The sequence below is a fragment of the Hypomesus nipponensis genome, chromosome 2 (genome assembly GCF_054491055.1).
Source record: "Hypomesus nipponensis isolate SF chromosome 2, ASM5449105v1, whole genome shotgun sequence".
Taxonomy (NCBI): domain Eukaryota; kingdom Metazoa; phylum Chordata; class Actinopteri; order Osmeriformes; family Osmeridae; genus Hypomesus; species Hypomesus nipponensis.
In genome coordinates this window covers 20,627,552-20,643,289 of record NC_140362.1, presented here as the reverse complement: position 1 = coordinate 20,643,289, position 15,738 = coordinate 20,627,552, and the positions used below count along the sequence as shown (strand labels likewise).

The 15,738-nt window shown below is 45.9% G+C and overlaps 3 protein-coding genes across 8 annotated transcripts; 2 read left to right on the top strand and 1 right to left on the bottom strand.

Moving 5' to 3' along the window:
• Positions 1–81: 81 nt before the first annotated feature.
• Positions 82–915, bottom strand: LOC146301485 (GTPase IMAP family member 4-like). The gene is made up of 2 exons (XM_084669171.1): positions 351–915; positions 82–209 (listed from the first exon to the last, which is right to left on the bottom strand). Exons 1-2 carry the CDS (start codon positions 913–915, stop codon positions 82–84), a joined length of 693 nt encoding a protein of 230 aa, XP_084525297.1.
• A 574-nt stretch (positions 916–1,489) lies between these two features.
• Positions 1,490–9,387, top strand: pex5 (peroxisomal biogenesis factor 5). 6 transcript variants are annotated; one of them, XM_084668556.1, is made up of 17 exons: positions 1,490–1,958; positions 3,576–3,732; positions 3,914–3,952; positions 4,073–4,190; positions 4,301–4,447; positions 4,593–4,677; positions 4,887–4,977; positions 5,316–5,438; positions 6,213–6,326; positions 6,735–6,818; positions 6,923–7,042; positions 7,176–7,319; positions 7,486–7,556; positions 7,659–7,880; positions 8,212–8,377; positions 8,567–8,724; positions 9,141–9,387. In XM_084668556.1, exons 2-17 carry the CDS (start codon positions 3,619–3,621, stop codon positions 9,385–9,387), a joined length of 2,043 nt encoding a protein of 680 aa, XP_084524682.1. In that variant the 5' UTR covers positions 1,490–1,958; positions 3,576–3,618. The 6 variants fall into 6 exon arrangements, with proteins under 6 accessions (XP_084524682.1, XP_084524653.1, XP_084524642.1 ...); XM_084668527.1 differs by lacking the exon at positions 6,213–6,326 and having other exon boundaries at positions 1,493–1,955; XM_084668516.1 differs by lacking the exon at positions 6,213–6,326 and having other exon boundaries at positions 1,493–1,958.
• Positions 9,388–11,173: 1,786 nt separating this feature from the next.
• cdca3 (cell division cycle associated 3) lies at positions 11,174–14,235 on the top strand. Its single transcript, XM_084671145.1, has 6 exons — positions 11,174–11,324; positions 11,817–11,989; positions 12,087–12,192; positions 12,301–13,575; positions 13,700–13,776; positions 13,903–14,235. Exons 2-6 carry the CDS (start codon positions 11,834–11,836, stop codon positions 13,993–13,995), a joined length of 1,707 nt encoding a protein of 568 aa, XP_084527271.1. The 5' UTR covers positions 11,174–11,324; positions 11,817–11,833; the 3' UTR covers positions 13,996–14,235.
• The last annotated feature ends 1,503 nt before the right edge of the window (positions 14,236–15,738 follow it).

The window sequence follows — 15,738 nt, the reverse complement described above, 5'->3', positions numbered from 1 at the left end:
GAACAAAAAACTGAGCATGTAAAGAGATGTTCAATTAAATGTAAAAGTACAAATGATGAGAATCGCAGGAGAGAGGATCAATCAGGAATTCGGGGAAGCCAATGTCATCATGAATAAACCTACTGCTACTTGTGCTGTTGCACACATTAATTCAAATGGCAATTTCAATGTTTCCTGGGCCTTATGGTGCATGTTAATGGTGTAGCGACCTTGGCCGGGTTTCCCAGATTCGTTAAGAAGCTCTTAACGCTAAGATCTTCTTAGGAACGTTCTAAGAGCGCTCTAGAACGCTCTTAGAATGTTCCAAAGATGCTCTGAGCGTTAAGCACCTCTTAACGAATCTGGGAAACGCGGCCCTTGTCCATTCTCCAGCACCATCCTCTCTATCTTCTCCAGCAGCTCTGGGACCTGGGTGGTGTTACCTCTGGCTTCATTATCAAGGACATGATATCTGCGCCCACAGCGGTGATATACTTTTGTGAGATCCTTATTCTTAAGACGGAAGTTCTCTACTGTTTCACCGCATAGAGCGTCCTCATGAGTAAACGGCTGGATAGTGAAACCTGTAGCCTTTTCTCCAAAGTTATCCTGGATCCACGTCTCACAGTTCCTCTGCTCCTGCGTGAGTCTGTCCCCCAGACTGATGACCAGCAGGAAGGCATGAGGTCCTGGGAAGGACAGCCCTAGACCCTTAACTAACTCAGATTTAACTTCCTTTACTTTCTGTTCGGACAATAACCCATCACCGATCCCTGGAAAGTCAATGACATCGATCTTCATCCAAGCCATATCCCCACTCTGCTTCTTGCACTTTGTGGTAACAGAGTCTCTGGAGAGTTCACCCTTGAAGGCCCCAGGTCTCCCCAGGATGGTGTTTCCTGATGCACTCTTCCCTGTTCCTGTCTTACCCACCATGACTGTGAAGATTACTTGAACGATAGATAATGCACAGTGCCCGTGATAAAATTGGTGGCAAACACAAAGATTCCTGTAATTATAAAAAGGGCACAGTTCCCGCATGATGTCCTGACAGAGATTTCTGGAATTATAGATAGAGTGCAGTGCCCATGATGCAGCTAGTGTTGACAGTTATTCTCAGTGGTTTTGGTACCAAGCTCCCTTGGATTATGAAAAATAACGTTAAAAAAAACTTTGCAGAGTGTCTGGTTCTCGAGATAGAATCGTTGGAAACTCGCTGCCCACTCAAACAGACAGACAGACAGACAGACCGAGATCCCTGGCATTAGATACCCCCAAAAGGTCACAACTTCTACCTGCATGTGAAAGTAGCACACACTTGATGCTAACAGTTACATTATTATTTATTGTGTGATATTCTGCTCTAAACACATCAATTTAAAAAATAAAAATAAATTTGAAACAGACAGAAAATGATGTTTACTGTAGGCTACCGACTATATTCTTGGACTTGGCATTCAATCCTTACGCAAAACATTTTACGTAGTTCAAAACCGTCAATCAAGGTCAGTGTTACGCCTCTTTTGTTTCATTTGTCAGATGTAGGCCAGCAGAAGTATCATAACTGCATGTGTTTTATTGTATTTTAAAATAATGGATAGCTATCTTCTTTTTTGTATCGCAGCCAGTTCCTTCTTGTTCTCACAAACCGCTAAAAGCCGACAGGATTCCGAACACCAAAACCGTCGTATCTTCGTCATTCAACGTGCACGTAAACTGTGTTTGAGAATACAATGCACACGATTAGCAAGCGTATCCGTGCTCAGTGTGTAGATTTTGTGGGTCATGGGGGAATGAGGTAAATAAAGAGACACGCGTAAATAAACAAGGCTTTACCAAACGTTGGCTAAACCTTTACTTTTTATTTGCTGGAGAGTCAAGCGACTCTTAATGTGCATTGATCTAGTCTTAGCAACCGGAGCTTCAAATCTGACAGTACTGTAAAAGAAGAAAACGGAGAGAGACACCAGCAGGAGGTGGTAAGACAAACATTAATATTATGCCATCAATCCGTCTATATACTATCTACTCATAATTTTAGCTCTCCTTCATGATATGATGCGCATTTTGTAAGGTATGTAACCTTACTGAATTTCCGAACTTGGAATCGCTCACATAACTGGATTCTTGTCCACTGCTTTCCTCAACACTAAAGGCTACCGCTAGCAACTTAGCAGTTCGGTACTGTAGCACCACATAGCTTATTATCTGGATTGTGTGTTTCCTAGTATCTCTGAAGGGACTCTTGGAAGACAGTGCTTACAATGTAAGTGCATATTTCAGTCTCACAGTGGTATGAAAACAGCATGCACACTGTGATTATTGTGAGGTAGCCTAGTGTTTAATAGGTGACAAAGTCTTCTACTCTTAACAATTGATGTTAATAGGTGGCCCACCACGGCCACAATACCAAGATATGTTGTGAGGGACTATGAGTGTGTTCGTCATTGTTGGAGTACCAGCAAAGCCTTTTCCAGTAATCCTCAATGATCAGCACCCAACCAACACGGTTGTATACATGTGAATGCACAAACGGGTGATGTCATCTTGGTCTGTTGTCTATCAGTTGAGTGTTGTTATGTGTTTATTAATATCTTTCTATAATCCTCTTAGTGTGACCCTAATCATACAGAAGCTGTTTGGTCAGTGGAACCAATATCCTTAACGTTTATCAAAACTGAGATACACGGTAGGAAACCACCTGTGGTCAGGACAGCATTGTTGCCCAACTTGCCTTGGACGTTCGGTGAGAGAGTGGTCTTATTTCATGTATTGTTTGCAGGTGCTTAGCATTTATGGTAACAGTTAATGTCAGCGAAATGTCAAGAGCTTAAAATCTCCTTTTTGGGTATGTGCATTATGGTAATGTTCATTCTTTTTTTTGGGTGCCTGAGAGGTTTGGACAGTGGGCATAACAATTTGTAGTTTGAGCATCTGTTAACCTAGATGTAGGTCAGGCTATTTGAGCGTTAAGAGCTGTCTCTATTCCACTGCATTGGCAGCAGCACTCTTTATCGGCGAGGGGGCTTGAGGCGAGGCAATCTAAAGATCTCGACGAAGACGTATGTGGTGTCTGTTGGTTTCCTTTCCTGCTTTGCTTCCTTGCTGAGGGAAACAAAAAGTCAAAGCCGGTCAAAATCGACCCATCTGGAGCCAGTTTGTCTGACGTTTGCGTCGGCATTCCTTGGAGGGTTAGGGCATCAGGTGTGTTCGTGTCTGAATATACTGTGTGTGCATGGGTGGATTTGTGAACCAGGGTGTGTGTGTGTGTGATTGTGTGTGTGTGTGTGTGTGTGTGTGTGTGTGTGTGTGTGTGTGGGACAGCTCGGGGCTCTGTGACTTGGCACCCATGAAGAGATTTCAGCTTGGCCCGGCTGACTCCCCCAGCCTCAAATAGACCACTGTATCTCTCTCTGCAGCTCTGTCGAACTTTGCTCCAGCCAGTTGTTGTCGACTTCCATGACTTTTTCGGGACCATAAGTAGCCTTAGGCTGGTTTATCTCTGCTACTCGCCATCTGCTTGGTTTAATATATATATATATTTCTTTACATGTTTTTTTTTTTTTTTCCATGCAACTTCTCTCTGTTATCTTCAGCTCCTAGGTGGCCCAATCGGACCGAGTGCTGCCCACTGTTGCCATGGCGATGCGGGAGCTTGTGGATGCGGAATGTGGGGGAGCCAATCCCCTCATGAAGCTGACCAGTCACATGACCCAGGAGGGAGGGGCTTGGAGACACCGGTCTACGCCCACGGTAAGTAATTAATTGAAATAAGTAATTGTTTTTGATGCCAATGGTCCATAAATTTAGCAGTGGGCCTTTTAACTGCACGTCCAAGGACATTTTAGCTCCACTTGGTCATAGAACTGCAAAATACAGGTATATATTACAAGCATCTTTTAGGATATCAATCTCATCTATTTTCCCTTCCAAGATTCCTCCAACATCAATTGAAATTGCAACTGAAGAGGAGGTATGAGCTCTGCTTTCTATTCACAGTGTTCTCTCTCTTACACCCTCCATACTTGCACTCTCCATAAGGTGTTGCGTGTGAGAGTGTGTTTTATCAGCTAATAGAGATTTCGTTTTGTAGTTGGTGAATGAGTTTCTGCAGTCCCCTGCCCGCCCCCCCCACAGCTTTGACATGGGTCAGCTACTGGAGGAAATGCAGCAGATCGACCAGCAGAACTACAGACCGGCTCCACAGAGAGGTACGCACATGCACACACACACACACTTCAACACTTCTCAGTGGGTAGAGGGTGTGTCTACTCTGTGATTGGCTGGGACGGTGTGATTTAATCATATCAATGCGCCGCAGCTCCGGGCGTCGCTGCGTTGGCGCTGTCTGGCGATTGGGCGTCCGAATTCCTGTCAGGAGCAGACTCCGCCTCTTCGTCGGGGCAGGCGGGCCTCGGTGACACGGCCGATGCTGATTGGACCAAAGAGTTCATCACCGATGCCACAGGTGCGTCTGTCCCTTCCCTTGACCCTTGACCCCTCTTTTGTTTCCTCTCCTCTATCTTTAAGTGGCGCCCGTCCTTCTTCATTTTCTTCCTCTCTCTCTCCTCTGTTTATGTGTGTGTGTGTTCTCCTCTCTCCTTCCCCCTCAGATCCAGGGCGCTGGGCGGAGGAGTATCTGGAGCAGTCGGAGGAGAAGCTGTGGCTGGGAGACCTCGGAGAGAAGGAGCATGAGTGGTGAGGAAGGAGAAGAAGAGAGAGAGGGAGAGATGGAGAGGGAGAGAAGAAGAGTGAAAGAGAGAGGGAGAGGGGGGGAGAGAGGGAGAGAAGAAGAGAGAGGGGGAGAGAAGAAGAGAGAAGGAGGGAGGGAGATAGAGGACGGGATAGCCCACAGAGAGAAGCTACTGTGTAGCAGGATGTTAATATTTCACTCCGAAATCCAACAGGACAAAGGAGTACCAACCAGGAGACGAACTGAAGCAAACAGCCAATGAGCTTGTCTCAAAGGTTGACGACCCCAAGTTACAGAACACAGAGGTGAGCGTGTGTGTTTGCCCTGTGTGTGTTTGTTCCCTGGTTTCTGGGCCTCGTCAATATGGCCGGTTCACACTCTTTGTTTTTACATATCTATTTCCATTGCCCTCTCCTCATTCTTTTAAATGTGTCAGCCTTGAGAAGGGCAGTCATGCGGTAACATGGGACTGCAGCTCTGTTGACATGATGCATAGTGTTGGGCTCTCCTGTAGTTAGAGTTTACAAATGTACCATAGCTTCTTTCTTTCATCGACACAATGGATCCATTGTATCGTTTTGATCCGTTCGTCGTAGTCATAGTAATTTCTATTTGTATGTGTGTCATTGTTTTTGTTGTGTAGTTCCTGCGGTTCATTAGGCAAATTGGCGAGGGCAGTGTCACAGTGGAGGACAGAGCAGGCAAACAGGACACAGATAGAGCACAGGCCCAGGAGGCTCAGAACTGGGCCTCCAACCTCAACCAGGTACGAGCCTCCTCGCAGCGGGCACTCGGGAGGAAGGGGCGCGTCTCGGCTCCGCCCTCCTCATGTCGTGACCTGTGAAACGCACCCTCCCCTGTATTTGGTTCCCCTCGGCCTTCATGTAGCGTCACAGGGTTCCCTGCGAGCAGAGCTAACTCGTCGTTTGTGGCCAACCACCCCCCCCCCCCCCTCACTGTCATGTGAGTGTTTGGCCAAGCTGTGCAACATTGCGGGTAGAAGTTTCACTGGGATTTATGAAAGTTAAGATGGATTCTGGAGTCTTTCTACTGTTTGTATAGTCTTTCTGTCCGCAATGTTGTGTCTGAAGGGCCTGTCCTAGATGTCCTCATCTTAAGACATGCCCAGTTCCCTTTGTGAAATCATGTTTTTGCTTACCGGCTTGGACTAATTCCGTTTAATTTCAGTCATGTCAAAAAGTGAATTTAGGAATTTCACTTCATGAAAACCTGAGTTTCACTGAATTGTCCTCATTTGGCTGAGTTAAGGGATTGGATCCCACCAAGTGCATATTCTTCCTTTCAGTGTGTGTTCATAGCTGTGGTGCTGTAGTCACTGGTAGCCCTCTGACATTTACTTTCTCCCTCTCTGACCCCCTTATGGATTCTTGGCTTACCCTTCCCTCTATTAACAACCTGCATTCATTTATACATAATTAAATCCATCCAACCGCAACCACCCAAAACAAATCTCCCCGAACACCCTTCCCCTCCGCACCCAACCCTCCATAAACTCCTCCCACCTCCCTGGTTGCCATAGTTCCTGATCAAGACAGGGGGAGGGAGTCTACCTCTGGAATCCCACGAGTTCAATAAGAAGATTGACAAAGCTAAGGCCAAACAGGCCCGGCAGTGGGCGACTGTCGCCAGGCAGGTACGACCTCCCGTGGCCTCTCCACAGCGCCACCCTGTGGCCGTGCTGCAACTAGCTTCTCAGTTGCAAATGAGCTTACGATGCCACTTATTTTGCCGTATAGAACTGCAGGCTTTAGTTAAAGTTTTTTTTTTGTGCTTGCATAAACCCCCTGGAAGAAAAATAATTTAGTCTACAGGTATGTAGAGTGCTTGTTCCTCCAAAAGTGGGAAGGGAGAATGGGAGAGGTCCTCTGTGTTTTACTGCCTACCGCTTTGATATTTTCTTCCTTCAGCCTTTTCCATTGCTTCTCCTCATATTTTCCTCCTCTGCTTACGTGTTGTCACAACCTCAGTTTCATCAGTTATCAGTTCGATAGAGTGAAACATATGGTTACCCATAAACCCTTGCTGTCACTTCCTGGTCTAGGTGTCCGTTGAGTCAGCTGAATCCTGGGTAGATGAGTTTGCTGCGTCTGGCCCAGACTTTCAGCAGGCCAAAGCTGCAGTGGAGGTGAGGTGACGACCTAACGGAAAATGACAAAGTTAAGGATTTATATGTATAGGGTTAGACTGATTCTGTGTGTGTCTTGTGTGTGTGTCTTGTGTGTGTGTCAGAGTGACGTAGACTTTTGGGAGAAGCTGCAGCAGGAATGGGAAGAAATGGCCAAAAGAGATGCTGAGAGTCACCCCTGGCTGTCAGACTTTGACCAGCTCCTCACCACCTCCTACGACAAGGTACCTCTCCTGGAGTCAAAACCGTCTAAAACCTCCGTTTGTAAAGTGTTTAAACAGTGCCTCGTAGACGGTTTTGGCGATACTTCTTGAGAGCCTTGACATCATCTCCCTCCCTCTATCTTCCTCCCCTCAGGGGTACCAGTTTGAGGAGGACAACCCCTACCTGGCCCACCAGGACCCCCTGGCGGAGGGCGTGAGGAGGATGGAGGCGGGAGACATCCCTGGAGCTGTGCGTCTCTTTGAGAGCGCCGTGCAGAGAGAACCAGAGAACCAGCTGGTGAGGATCTCAAACCCCGGTGATCTCAAACCACGGTTATCCAAGAGTTTAAATTGAGAGTCGAATTTCCTTTTGGACTAGGTTTCTTGCCATGAATTATACAAATGGGAACTCTTCCTGCCTATGTCAAGCTGTTACTTAGGGGTTTGTATTGGCTCTCCTCTAGGCTTGGCAATACCTTGGCACCTGTCAGGCAGAAAACGAACAAGAATTTGCGGCTATTAGCGCCCTACGGAAGTGAGTAAAGGGAATAGCACCAGCTCATCAGCCCAACAGCACATTTTTTCCCGTCTCCTGTTTTGTAAATCCTCCATTCTCCTCCCTTGTCCCCTCCATCAGATGCATAGAGCTGAAGAAAGACAACCTCACCGCTCTGATGGCCCTGGCTGTTAGCTTCACCAACGAATCACTGCACAGGCAGGCCTGTGAGACCCTTCGTGATTGGCTCAGGCACAATCCCAAATACCAGCCAGTCCTGGGGCAGAGCGAACAGGAGCGTGAGCAGGACGGGGCCAGGGAACGAGAGAAAGAGAGGGAGAGATTTGGGTCGCTGCTGCCAGAGTGAGTGAGGCACCACGTGCATACCTCCATCTGCTATCTGTCCCGAAACTCTGGTTCAACCACCATATGTAGCTTCATGAGCAATCAATTCAATGATGTGTGTTGCGCTTTTTTTATTACGTTTTAAGTTTGTTTGCTGTTTGCCAACAAGTACAGGAACACTGGAACTCATTATTTTGCTCCTCTTCCCAGTTCCATAGCACTCTAACCTGTTAATCCAATGTGGTGGTTCTAAATACAAAATTCCAAATGCGTAAATACTAATCCTACCCCTCGTCATTCTGCACCATGCTCTCTCTCTCTCCCTTCTCTAACTCCGCCTCTTTCGCAGGTCCCTGTTTACAGAGGTGCAGTCGATGTTCCTGAGCGCGGCCAACTCGGACCCTGCCCGTGTGGACCCTCAGCTGCAGTGCGGTCTGGGAGTCATCTTCAACCTGAGCGGGGAGTACGACAAGGCCGTGGACTGCTTCACTGCTGCCCTCTCCGTCACGCCACAGGTAACTTAGCGACCCCTGGTCATGACCGGGTAACGTCCAGGCTTCCATCCCCTTTGCAGAAGACCTGTCTGTTTTCGGTTGTGACATTTGAGCTATTCTCTCTCTTTCTCCTTCTTAATTTTTCCCCCCCCTTTGATTTGTTTTTTTTTCTATTTATATTTCTTTTCTCCCTCCCCTTGCCCCCCACAGGACTATTTGCTGTGGAACAAACTGGGGGCCACTCTGGCCAATGGGAGCCGCTCGGAAGAGGCTGTCGCCGCCTACAGGAGAGCTCTGGAACTTCAGCCAGGATTTATTCGTAGTCGATACAATCTGGGAATCAGCTGTGTCAACCTTGGAGCGCACAGGTCAGAGACAGGATTACCTACTAGTAGGATAACCTATATGTAGGATTAGCTATTAGAAGTAAGATTACCTACAAGTAGGATAACTACATTTAGGATTATCTACTGGTAAAATGACTTACATGTAGGATTACCTATTAGAAGTAGAATTACCTACAAGAAGGATTACCTACATGTTGGATAACCCACTACTAGTAGGATTACTTATATGTAGCATTACCTACTTGTAAGATAACTTACTAGGAGGATAACTTACATGTAGGATAACCTACATGTAAGATAACCTACTTGTGTCTATGTATCTACTGAGCTTTACGGTACCGTTCTTTTTCATTCAACATATTTTCATAATTGTTCATATTTTCACAGCAGGAATGCAAAATAACCCATCCAGTATGTTGTCCTCGTCTTCCTGACAGGGAGGCAGTGGAGCACTTCCTGGAGGCCTTGTCTCTCCAGCGGCAGGCCTCAGGCGAGGGGGTCGGAGCCTCCAGGGGGCCCGGAGGCGTGGCGGCCACCATGATGTCTGACAACATCTGGTCCACGCTGCGCATGGCGCTGAGCATGATGGGAGAGAGCTCGCTGTACACGGCCGCCGACCGCCGCGACCTGGACACCCTGCTGACGCACTTCTGCCAGAGAGACGTGGAGGGGGGGGGCGAATGAGGGAGGGGGGCCGAGGAAAGGGGGGTGCTGATAGAGTGCGAGTGTGCGTTGAGCGGAGGGAGGTGTTTGGGAGAAGCAGAGAGAGAGACAGAGAGAAAGGGGGGGGCAGGAGAGGACAGATTAGGAGAGGGGAAAGAGAGAGAGGGGGGGGGAGAGAGGGGGGGGGGAGAGAGGGGGGGAGAGAGGGAGAGAGGGGGGAAAAGACAGATTAGGAGGGGGGGGAGAGAGAGAGAGCAGACAGTGAGAGAAGTGGTCGGACACCCGACAGGGACATTGTCAGTGACTAATGGCTGGAGGACGGTTTCAGGGAAAGAGGAACAGGAGAGGAACGGTAGAGACACGGAGGAGTGAGACGTTGTTAATCCAGTAAGATAAGGGACTCTATGCTACATACAGTGTACACTCAATGCGCATTATGACTTTCATCTACTATTATTAGTATGTATCGTTCTCTGCCTGGAGGCTGTAGACTGACCGGCGATCTCTGTGACAATGTCCTGTTGACAGCTTCTGGTTCTATTCACAGTGTATCTCCACATACAGTCATCTCTTGATTTGACCATCAGTTTGACCATCTGATCTGAAGAAACAGGGTGGTGAATGTACTTTCACTTTTCAGTATTTGATTCAGATGAACTCATGTGAAAGGATGTACTGGGGAAGACCCTAGAGATAGTGTATCATGTATGTGGACGCCTCTTTGGGCGACAAAGATGCACCCACAGTGGTCAGTAACCAGTGACAGAACAGTTCTGCAGTGGAACTACAGAACGTTCTGACTGTTCCAAGGGGCGGTGGCATGTACCTCACTACCCATTCGGTTCTCCCAGCTATGCTGTAGTTAGTCCATTCAGAAGCTACGGTACTGTTACTGTGTCTCTGTAAAAGGGCACCCATATTTAATCAAGAGTGCTTGATCAGAAAAAGCACAAATGCTGCTTGGAGCAGTTTGTTTTGGGTCTGGGCCCTGATGCACAATGCATGTCCACCCTGTTCAGATGGCAGGAGAATCTTTCTTTTTTTTTTTTTTCAGTGACGGACAGATACATGGACGACAAGGTAATATCGATCATATGTGTCAAGTCCTTAAAGCCCCGGGGTGACAAGTGACGACCAGCAGGACTGAAGGTGATGCACTGAGGTTGTGTTGAGACCATGTAATGTTAACGGCACTAAAAGAACAACCCTGTGCTCTCAGCTGCTTACCTCCCCAGCCTCTTTTCTCTGTAAACAATTGCTCTGTTGTAAAATAATTTGCTTAATTGTAAAATAATGCTATCTGCCATACTGTGTATTGTACTATAATTATTGCACTATAGGCCTATCTGTTTTAAAAATAGTTATCCCAACTGTAATGGTTGTTCATGTAATATTCAGCAATAAACTCTTGATTCTGTACATGTAGTTTTCTTTTCTTTTTTTTACCTTTTTGCTATAATTAATCGAGTATAAATTCTCTGAATCTCCTTACAAATGATTGATCTGCTTTCTGTTGAAGCACATGGCCAGAAATACATTTTTGTTCATTCAAAGACTTCTTTTTTAAGGTAGAAGAAATTGTCATTTAATTGTTTTCATTCATACAGAATTATACGACCACATATACATAGCAGGTAGAAGTTTACGGCTAGTACACATTTGTATAAATCCTTTGTGTCTGGTACAGCTAGTTGTAAACTGGTAATTATGGCCAACGTTTCTGACACATGACAAACATGACAGACTCAAATTTCAAAATTGTTATGGTCAGACGCCATACCCGCTTCCAATGGATGAGTTCAACGAGCCAATCCGATTCGAGGAGGCGGGATCTTTGAGGTCGCCGATTGGTTGGTTTGAAAATAACTGGATGCGTGCTTTTCCACATTTAAATGCTGATGTTTTGTTCCGTGAACGTGGTGGAGGACTTCAATTCATTTTCAACTCAACATAGGAAGGTAAGTTTAAAACTAGCTTGCAAGTTATCTTTGCACACGTCACATCTAAATAATGTAATCGTAACTTTAAGAAAGTTTAAACCAAAGTGTCCAAGGCTGTAAAGCTATCTTAGTTTTGAACAATTTCATTTATAAATGTGTACTTTTAAAAAATAGTATAACTAGCGTTAGCTCTAATGCCTGGCTAGCTAGCAACTTGTCTAACTTAGCTAGCTCCAACAAATGTTGCACTGAAATTTCGCTTCTTTGTTTCAATGAAAATGGTCTGGAATATATGTATGAGTTGGCTATTTCTTTTTAGCAACAGTTATTTATTTATTTTCAACTGTATATCAGTCAAGAAGCCGGCTGGCTCACGCTGGATCGAAAACGATATAGCCTAGTTTGACGTGAATATTTTAATTAAATAATATTCTGTCTCGTACCTAGGCAAGGAAGTTTTCTGCTTGCTGTAACAAAATCCATTTGCGTGGGGCTTATTTTTTTTCACAGACTAAAGTGTATTGAACATGGGATCCAGTGAGAGCAAGATTGCCGTGGAGCCGAAAGAGGCTTCGACGCCCAAACCAGATCCTACCCAGATCCAGCGTCTGAGAAATGATCGGGTCAATCGACTACTTGACCCACGTTCGCCGTCCACAAACATTGATCGCACACCCATACAGGTAACCCGTTGTCAGCCTTATACATTCAGACTATCCCTGACATAATTTTAGATTGGGAACTTTACTGAAACTGAAAGTGTTTTTACATTCCTTGCAGATTGGTGGTTCTGTAATCCGTACTTCAATTGAGGATCGTGTGTGTACCTTGTCCACCAGCGACCCTCGTTCACCTTCAGTTGGTGTTACCCGCACTCCAATGAAAGGTAACTTACAAATGATTGGAAAGAATGCTGCTATCTTACACATTACTAATTAGCATTTGTTGCATGGCAACAAAACAGAATCACATTTTCTCACTCTCTCTCCTCCAGGGACTGTTGGTTCTTTGGCTCGTCGCCTGGGTATGCTCTTCCTCGGAGACACACTACCCTCCAAGCCCTCTGCACCGTCCGACCTCAAGGTGGAAGAGGTGGAGGTGCTGGGAGATGGAGAACAAGGTTCCAGTGAGGCCCTTCTTACCTCCCCGACCACCAGGACTGATGACTCCTCCAGCCCCGTGCTGCCTTCTCTTCAGAGTGTGTGCAGTGACACCCCGTTAGTTCAAAGCCACTTAGTCCACCTAGCAGATGCAGAGGTAGAGGTGGAGATGGAGGCCGACTTCACGTACGAGGAAGCGGAAGAGGCCAGGGAGTCTCCCCTCCACAAGAGACTGAGTATGAGCTTGATAACCTGCCACGAAGGCACCGTCCCAGCCCAGGTCTTTGCCGATGTCCACCACGCCTATCCTGCTTCTCCTCTGTCTTATGCTGAAACCAAGCCACACACAGACAAACCTGAGCACTCGTATGCCCTCCCATCCATCACCTTTGACCTCATGAGCCATGTGACCCCTAGCCAACCTACTGTTGTAGCGGTTGCAAATGTTACTCAAGGGCCTGAGGAACTGGTGGAGGCAGAGCATGTAAAAGTTACCCCAGTGGAGGCAGAACCTGTAGACATTGCCCTGCTGGAGGCAGAACCTGTAGAAGTTGCCTCAGTGGAGGCGGAGCCTGTAGAAGTGGCCTTGGTGGAGGCGGATCCTGTAGGAGTGGCCTTGGTGGAGGAGGAGCCTGTAGAAGTTGCGTCAGTGGAGGCGGAGCCTGTAGAAGTTGCGTCAGTGGAGGCGGAGCCTGTAGAAGTTGCGTCAGTGGAGGCGGAGCCTGTAGAAGTTGCCTCAGTGCAGGCGGAGCCTGTAGGAGTGGTCTCGGTGGAGGCGGAGCCTGTAGAAGTTGTCTCAGTGGAGGCGGAGCCTGTAGAAGTTGTCTCAGTGGAGGCGGAGCCTGTAGAAGTTGTCTCAGTGGAGGCGGAGCCTGTAGTAGTGATGTCGGTAGAGGCAGAGCCAATTGAGGTGACCCAAGCTAGTAGTCCAAGCCCAGGCTTGACCTTGCAACCTCAAACTGGGATCCGCTGTCCCGTCTTTGACGCCAAGAGCCCTAGTCAAGTTGTGTTCAAGCCCCAGTGGTTGGGTAAAGGGTTTGGGACTGCAGGAGTCCGAGCCAGAGGGAGAGGAGGAAAGGGGGGTTCGTCTTCCTCCCCCCTTTCTGTTCGCATGGCAACCAAGAAAGCAGCCAATGAGAACAGGGCATCATCCAAGCAGAAGCAAAGAGGTGTGTAACACGAGAGGGGCTGACCATACTTACTTTTTACATTCCAAAATGTCTCATTTCAACTGATTTTGAGTTTAAAAAAAACAACAAAAAACTTAAATGTTTTATCCTCTTCTTTCAACAGGCAAGACACTGGCTGAAGGACGCTCCCCACTGCAAATCCTTAAGGCGACCAACTCTCCCAGGGACCATCATTCACAGGTGTGTGTGTGTGTGTGTGAACAGGTGTCTGCTCTCCCCTCCCCCCATGCCCTCACCACAGAGTTCTTGTCTGTCTGTGTTCTCATCTGGTCTAAGTGAATGTTCCAATGTCCTCCTGCTCCCCAGACCAAGTTAAAGGTGTCCACCCCAGACAGGCAGAGACCCAGCCACCCAGACCGCAGGGTCCTGACCACGACCATGGATAAGGAGAACAGATAGACATGGTGTATTTGTCGAGAAACCTGCCATTCTTTTCCGTCTAAACTTTTAACTCTAAAATGTTTTCTCTCTTCCCTTTTAACTCTTGAAAATTTATTTTTTATGTATAACAGCCTTTTGTGAAAGCTGTTGAGATGTATTTTTGTGTACATGAATTGTGAGTTGTTTTTATGCAAATATCCATATCGTCTTCCTATCTGGGTTTTGTTTTATGTAAATAGAAATAAATATTTGATTTTCCTGGTGGCTTTCTGGCTGTGATTTCATAACATAACGTCAGCGTTCTAGTTAGGTAAGCTATTTATTCAGTGTTCACCTCCTGGTTGGCTGCATTTGGTAGGCCACTCGTAATCTTTGTTTCCAGACAATTTGATGTTTCGTATTTAGAAACTGGTTACTGATGATGGACCAGGCAGATTAGTTGCATTCAGACTTCCTACATTCTAGAGTGGATTTCCTCTGCTGACGGGAGTCAGATGGCTGAGCGGTTAAGGAATTGGGCTATAGATCAGAAGGTTGCCGGTTCGATTCCCAGCTGTGCCAATTGTGTCCTTGGGCAAGGCACTTTATCCGACTTACTTCATGGGGAATGTCCCTGTACTCACTGTAACTCGCTCTGGATAAGAACGTCTGCTACATGGATAAATGTAAATATTCAAATAAAAACACATTAAGTCCAAAGCAGATTCACATTTATTAGAAAGTTTCTAGAAAGATAATATGGCTTTATTAAGCATAGTGTGTTTCCTTATGTTGAAAGGCTGTTCACTCGGTGGTCCAACTTTTGACTCTAGGCATAATTCTAAGAACATTTTTCCAGGATCTCAAAACATGACAAGCATCAGAACAGACTTATCATTTAGACACACATGTTTATAAAAGTGAATAGTTAATCAAATATTTTTGGGTTTGGTGAGGAAACCAGCAAATCGCAATATCCAATTGATTCCAATTCATTTGTGAAAGTTATATTTTAAGCATAACTCCCAATTTGGATTTTCTTTGTTTCTATGGACAATTTACTAAGTGCGTTCTGGAAATTTAGTCTGTAAACTCTTTTGAAAGCATGATCCGTAAAGAGTTTAAATGTGTCAAATCAATTAAGAAAGATCAATTTAACCCATGAACTTGAAACTCCCCCAGCACTCAGACGTAGTCACCTATAAACACACGGGCACAGGTACAGCTTAAAACACCCCCATGTCCTGTCAGTACATTTGAAAGATCCTAATTTTTTGGGGAAGTGCTCAGTGAACCATGAGATACATTTAAACATCCCATCTGTCAGCCTAAGGGTTCGCTGCAAGCGCTAGTATCTTTTCATATCTAACTATTGTGGAGTAGAACAATAGATTCAGCCCAAACTTTTGAAAAAATATCTTCTATGAAACACATACATACACACATCTCGCTGACACTAAAGTAAAAATGAGCTGGCTAACTAATCCATTCTAATCTTAAAAAAAAAAAGAAAAAACCCAATTAAACAAACAAACAAACATGGAACATCCACTAAGGGGATTCTAACAAAACCAAGAACATCTTTTTAAAACGAAAGAGCAACGCAAACAAATTCATTCAACAAACATCTCTACCTGTTATATAAAATGTAAGATCATTATTGTAAACCTACACAGGCTGTAATTGGTTATGTTATCCTATTTCCATTCAATCTCTACCATTTCCATTTGGCAACTGCTCTTATGACATGGGTAATTTTTTCGATGCAGGAATAAATATGCA

Bases quoted from the DNA above. Each gene is read 5' to 3' on its own strand.
- LOC146301485 (XM_084669171.1), bottom strand. From the start codon at position 915: ATGGTGGGTAAGACAGGAACAGGGAAGAGTGCATCAGGAAACACCATC. The intron at 210-350 runs GTTTCCCAGATT...AACCCGGCCAAG, and splicing joins GGAGAATGGACAAGGGCCGC to GTCGCTACACCATTAACATG.
- pex5 (XM_084668556.1), top strand. From the start codon at position 3,619: ATGGCGATGCGGGAGCTTGTGGATGCGGAATGTGGGGGAGCCAATCCC. The intron at 3,953-4,072 runs GTATGAGCTCTG...TTCGTTTTGTAG, and splicing joins AAATTGCAACTGAAGAGGAG to TTGGTGAATGAGTTTCTGCA. The intron at 6,819-6,922 runs GTGAGGTGACGA...TGTGTGTGTCAG, and splicing joins AGGCCAAAGCTGCAGTGGAG to AGTGACGTAGACTTTTGGGA.
- cdca3 (XM_084671145.1), top strand. From the start codon at position 11,834: ATGGGATCCAGTGAGAGCAAGATTGCCGTGGAGCCGAAAGAGGCTTCG. The intron at 12,193-12,300 runs GTAACTTACAAA...TCTCTCCTCCAG, and splicing joins TACCCGCACTCCAATGAAAG to GGACTGTTGGTTCTTTGGCT. The intron at 13,777-13,902 runs GTGTGTGTGTGT...CCTGCTCCCCAG, and splicing joins CCAGGGACCATCATTCACAG to ACCAAGTTAAAGGTGTCCAC.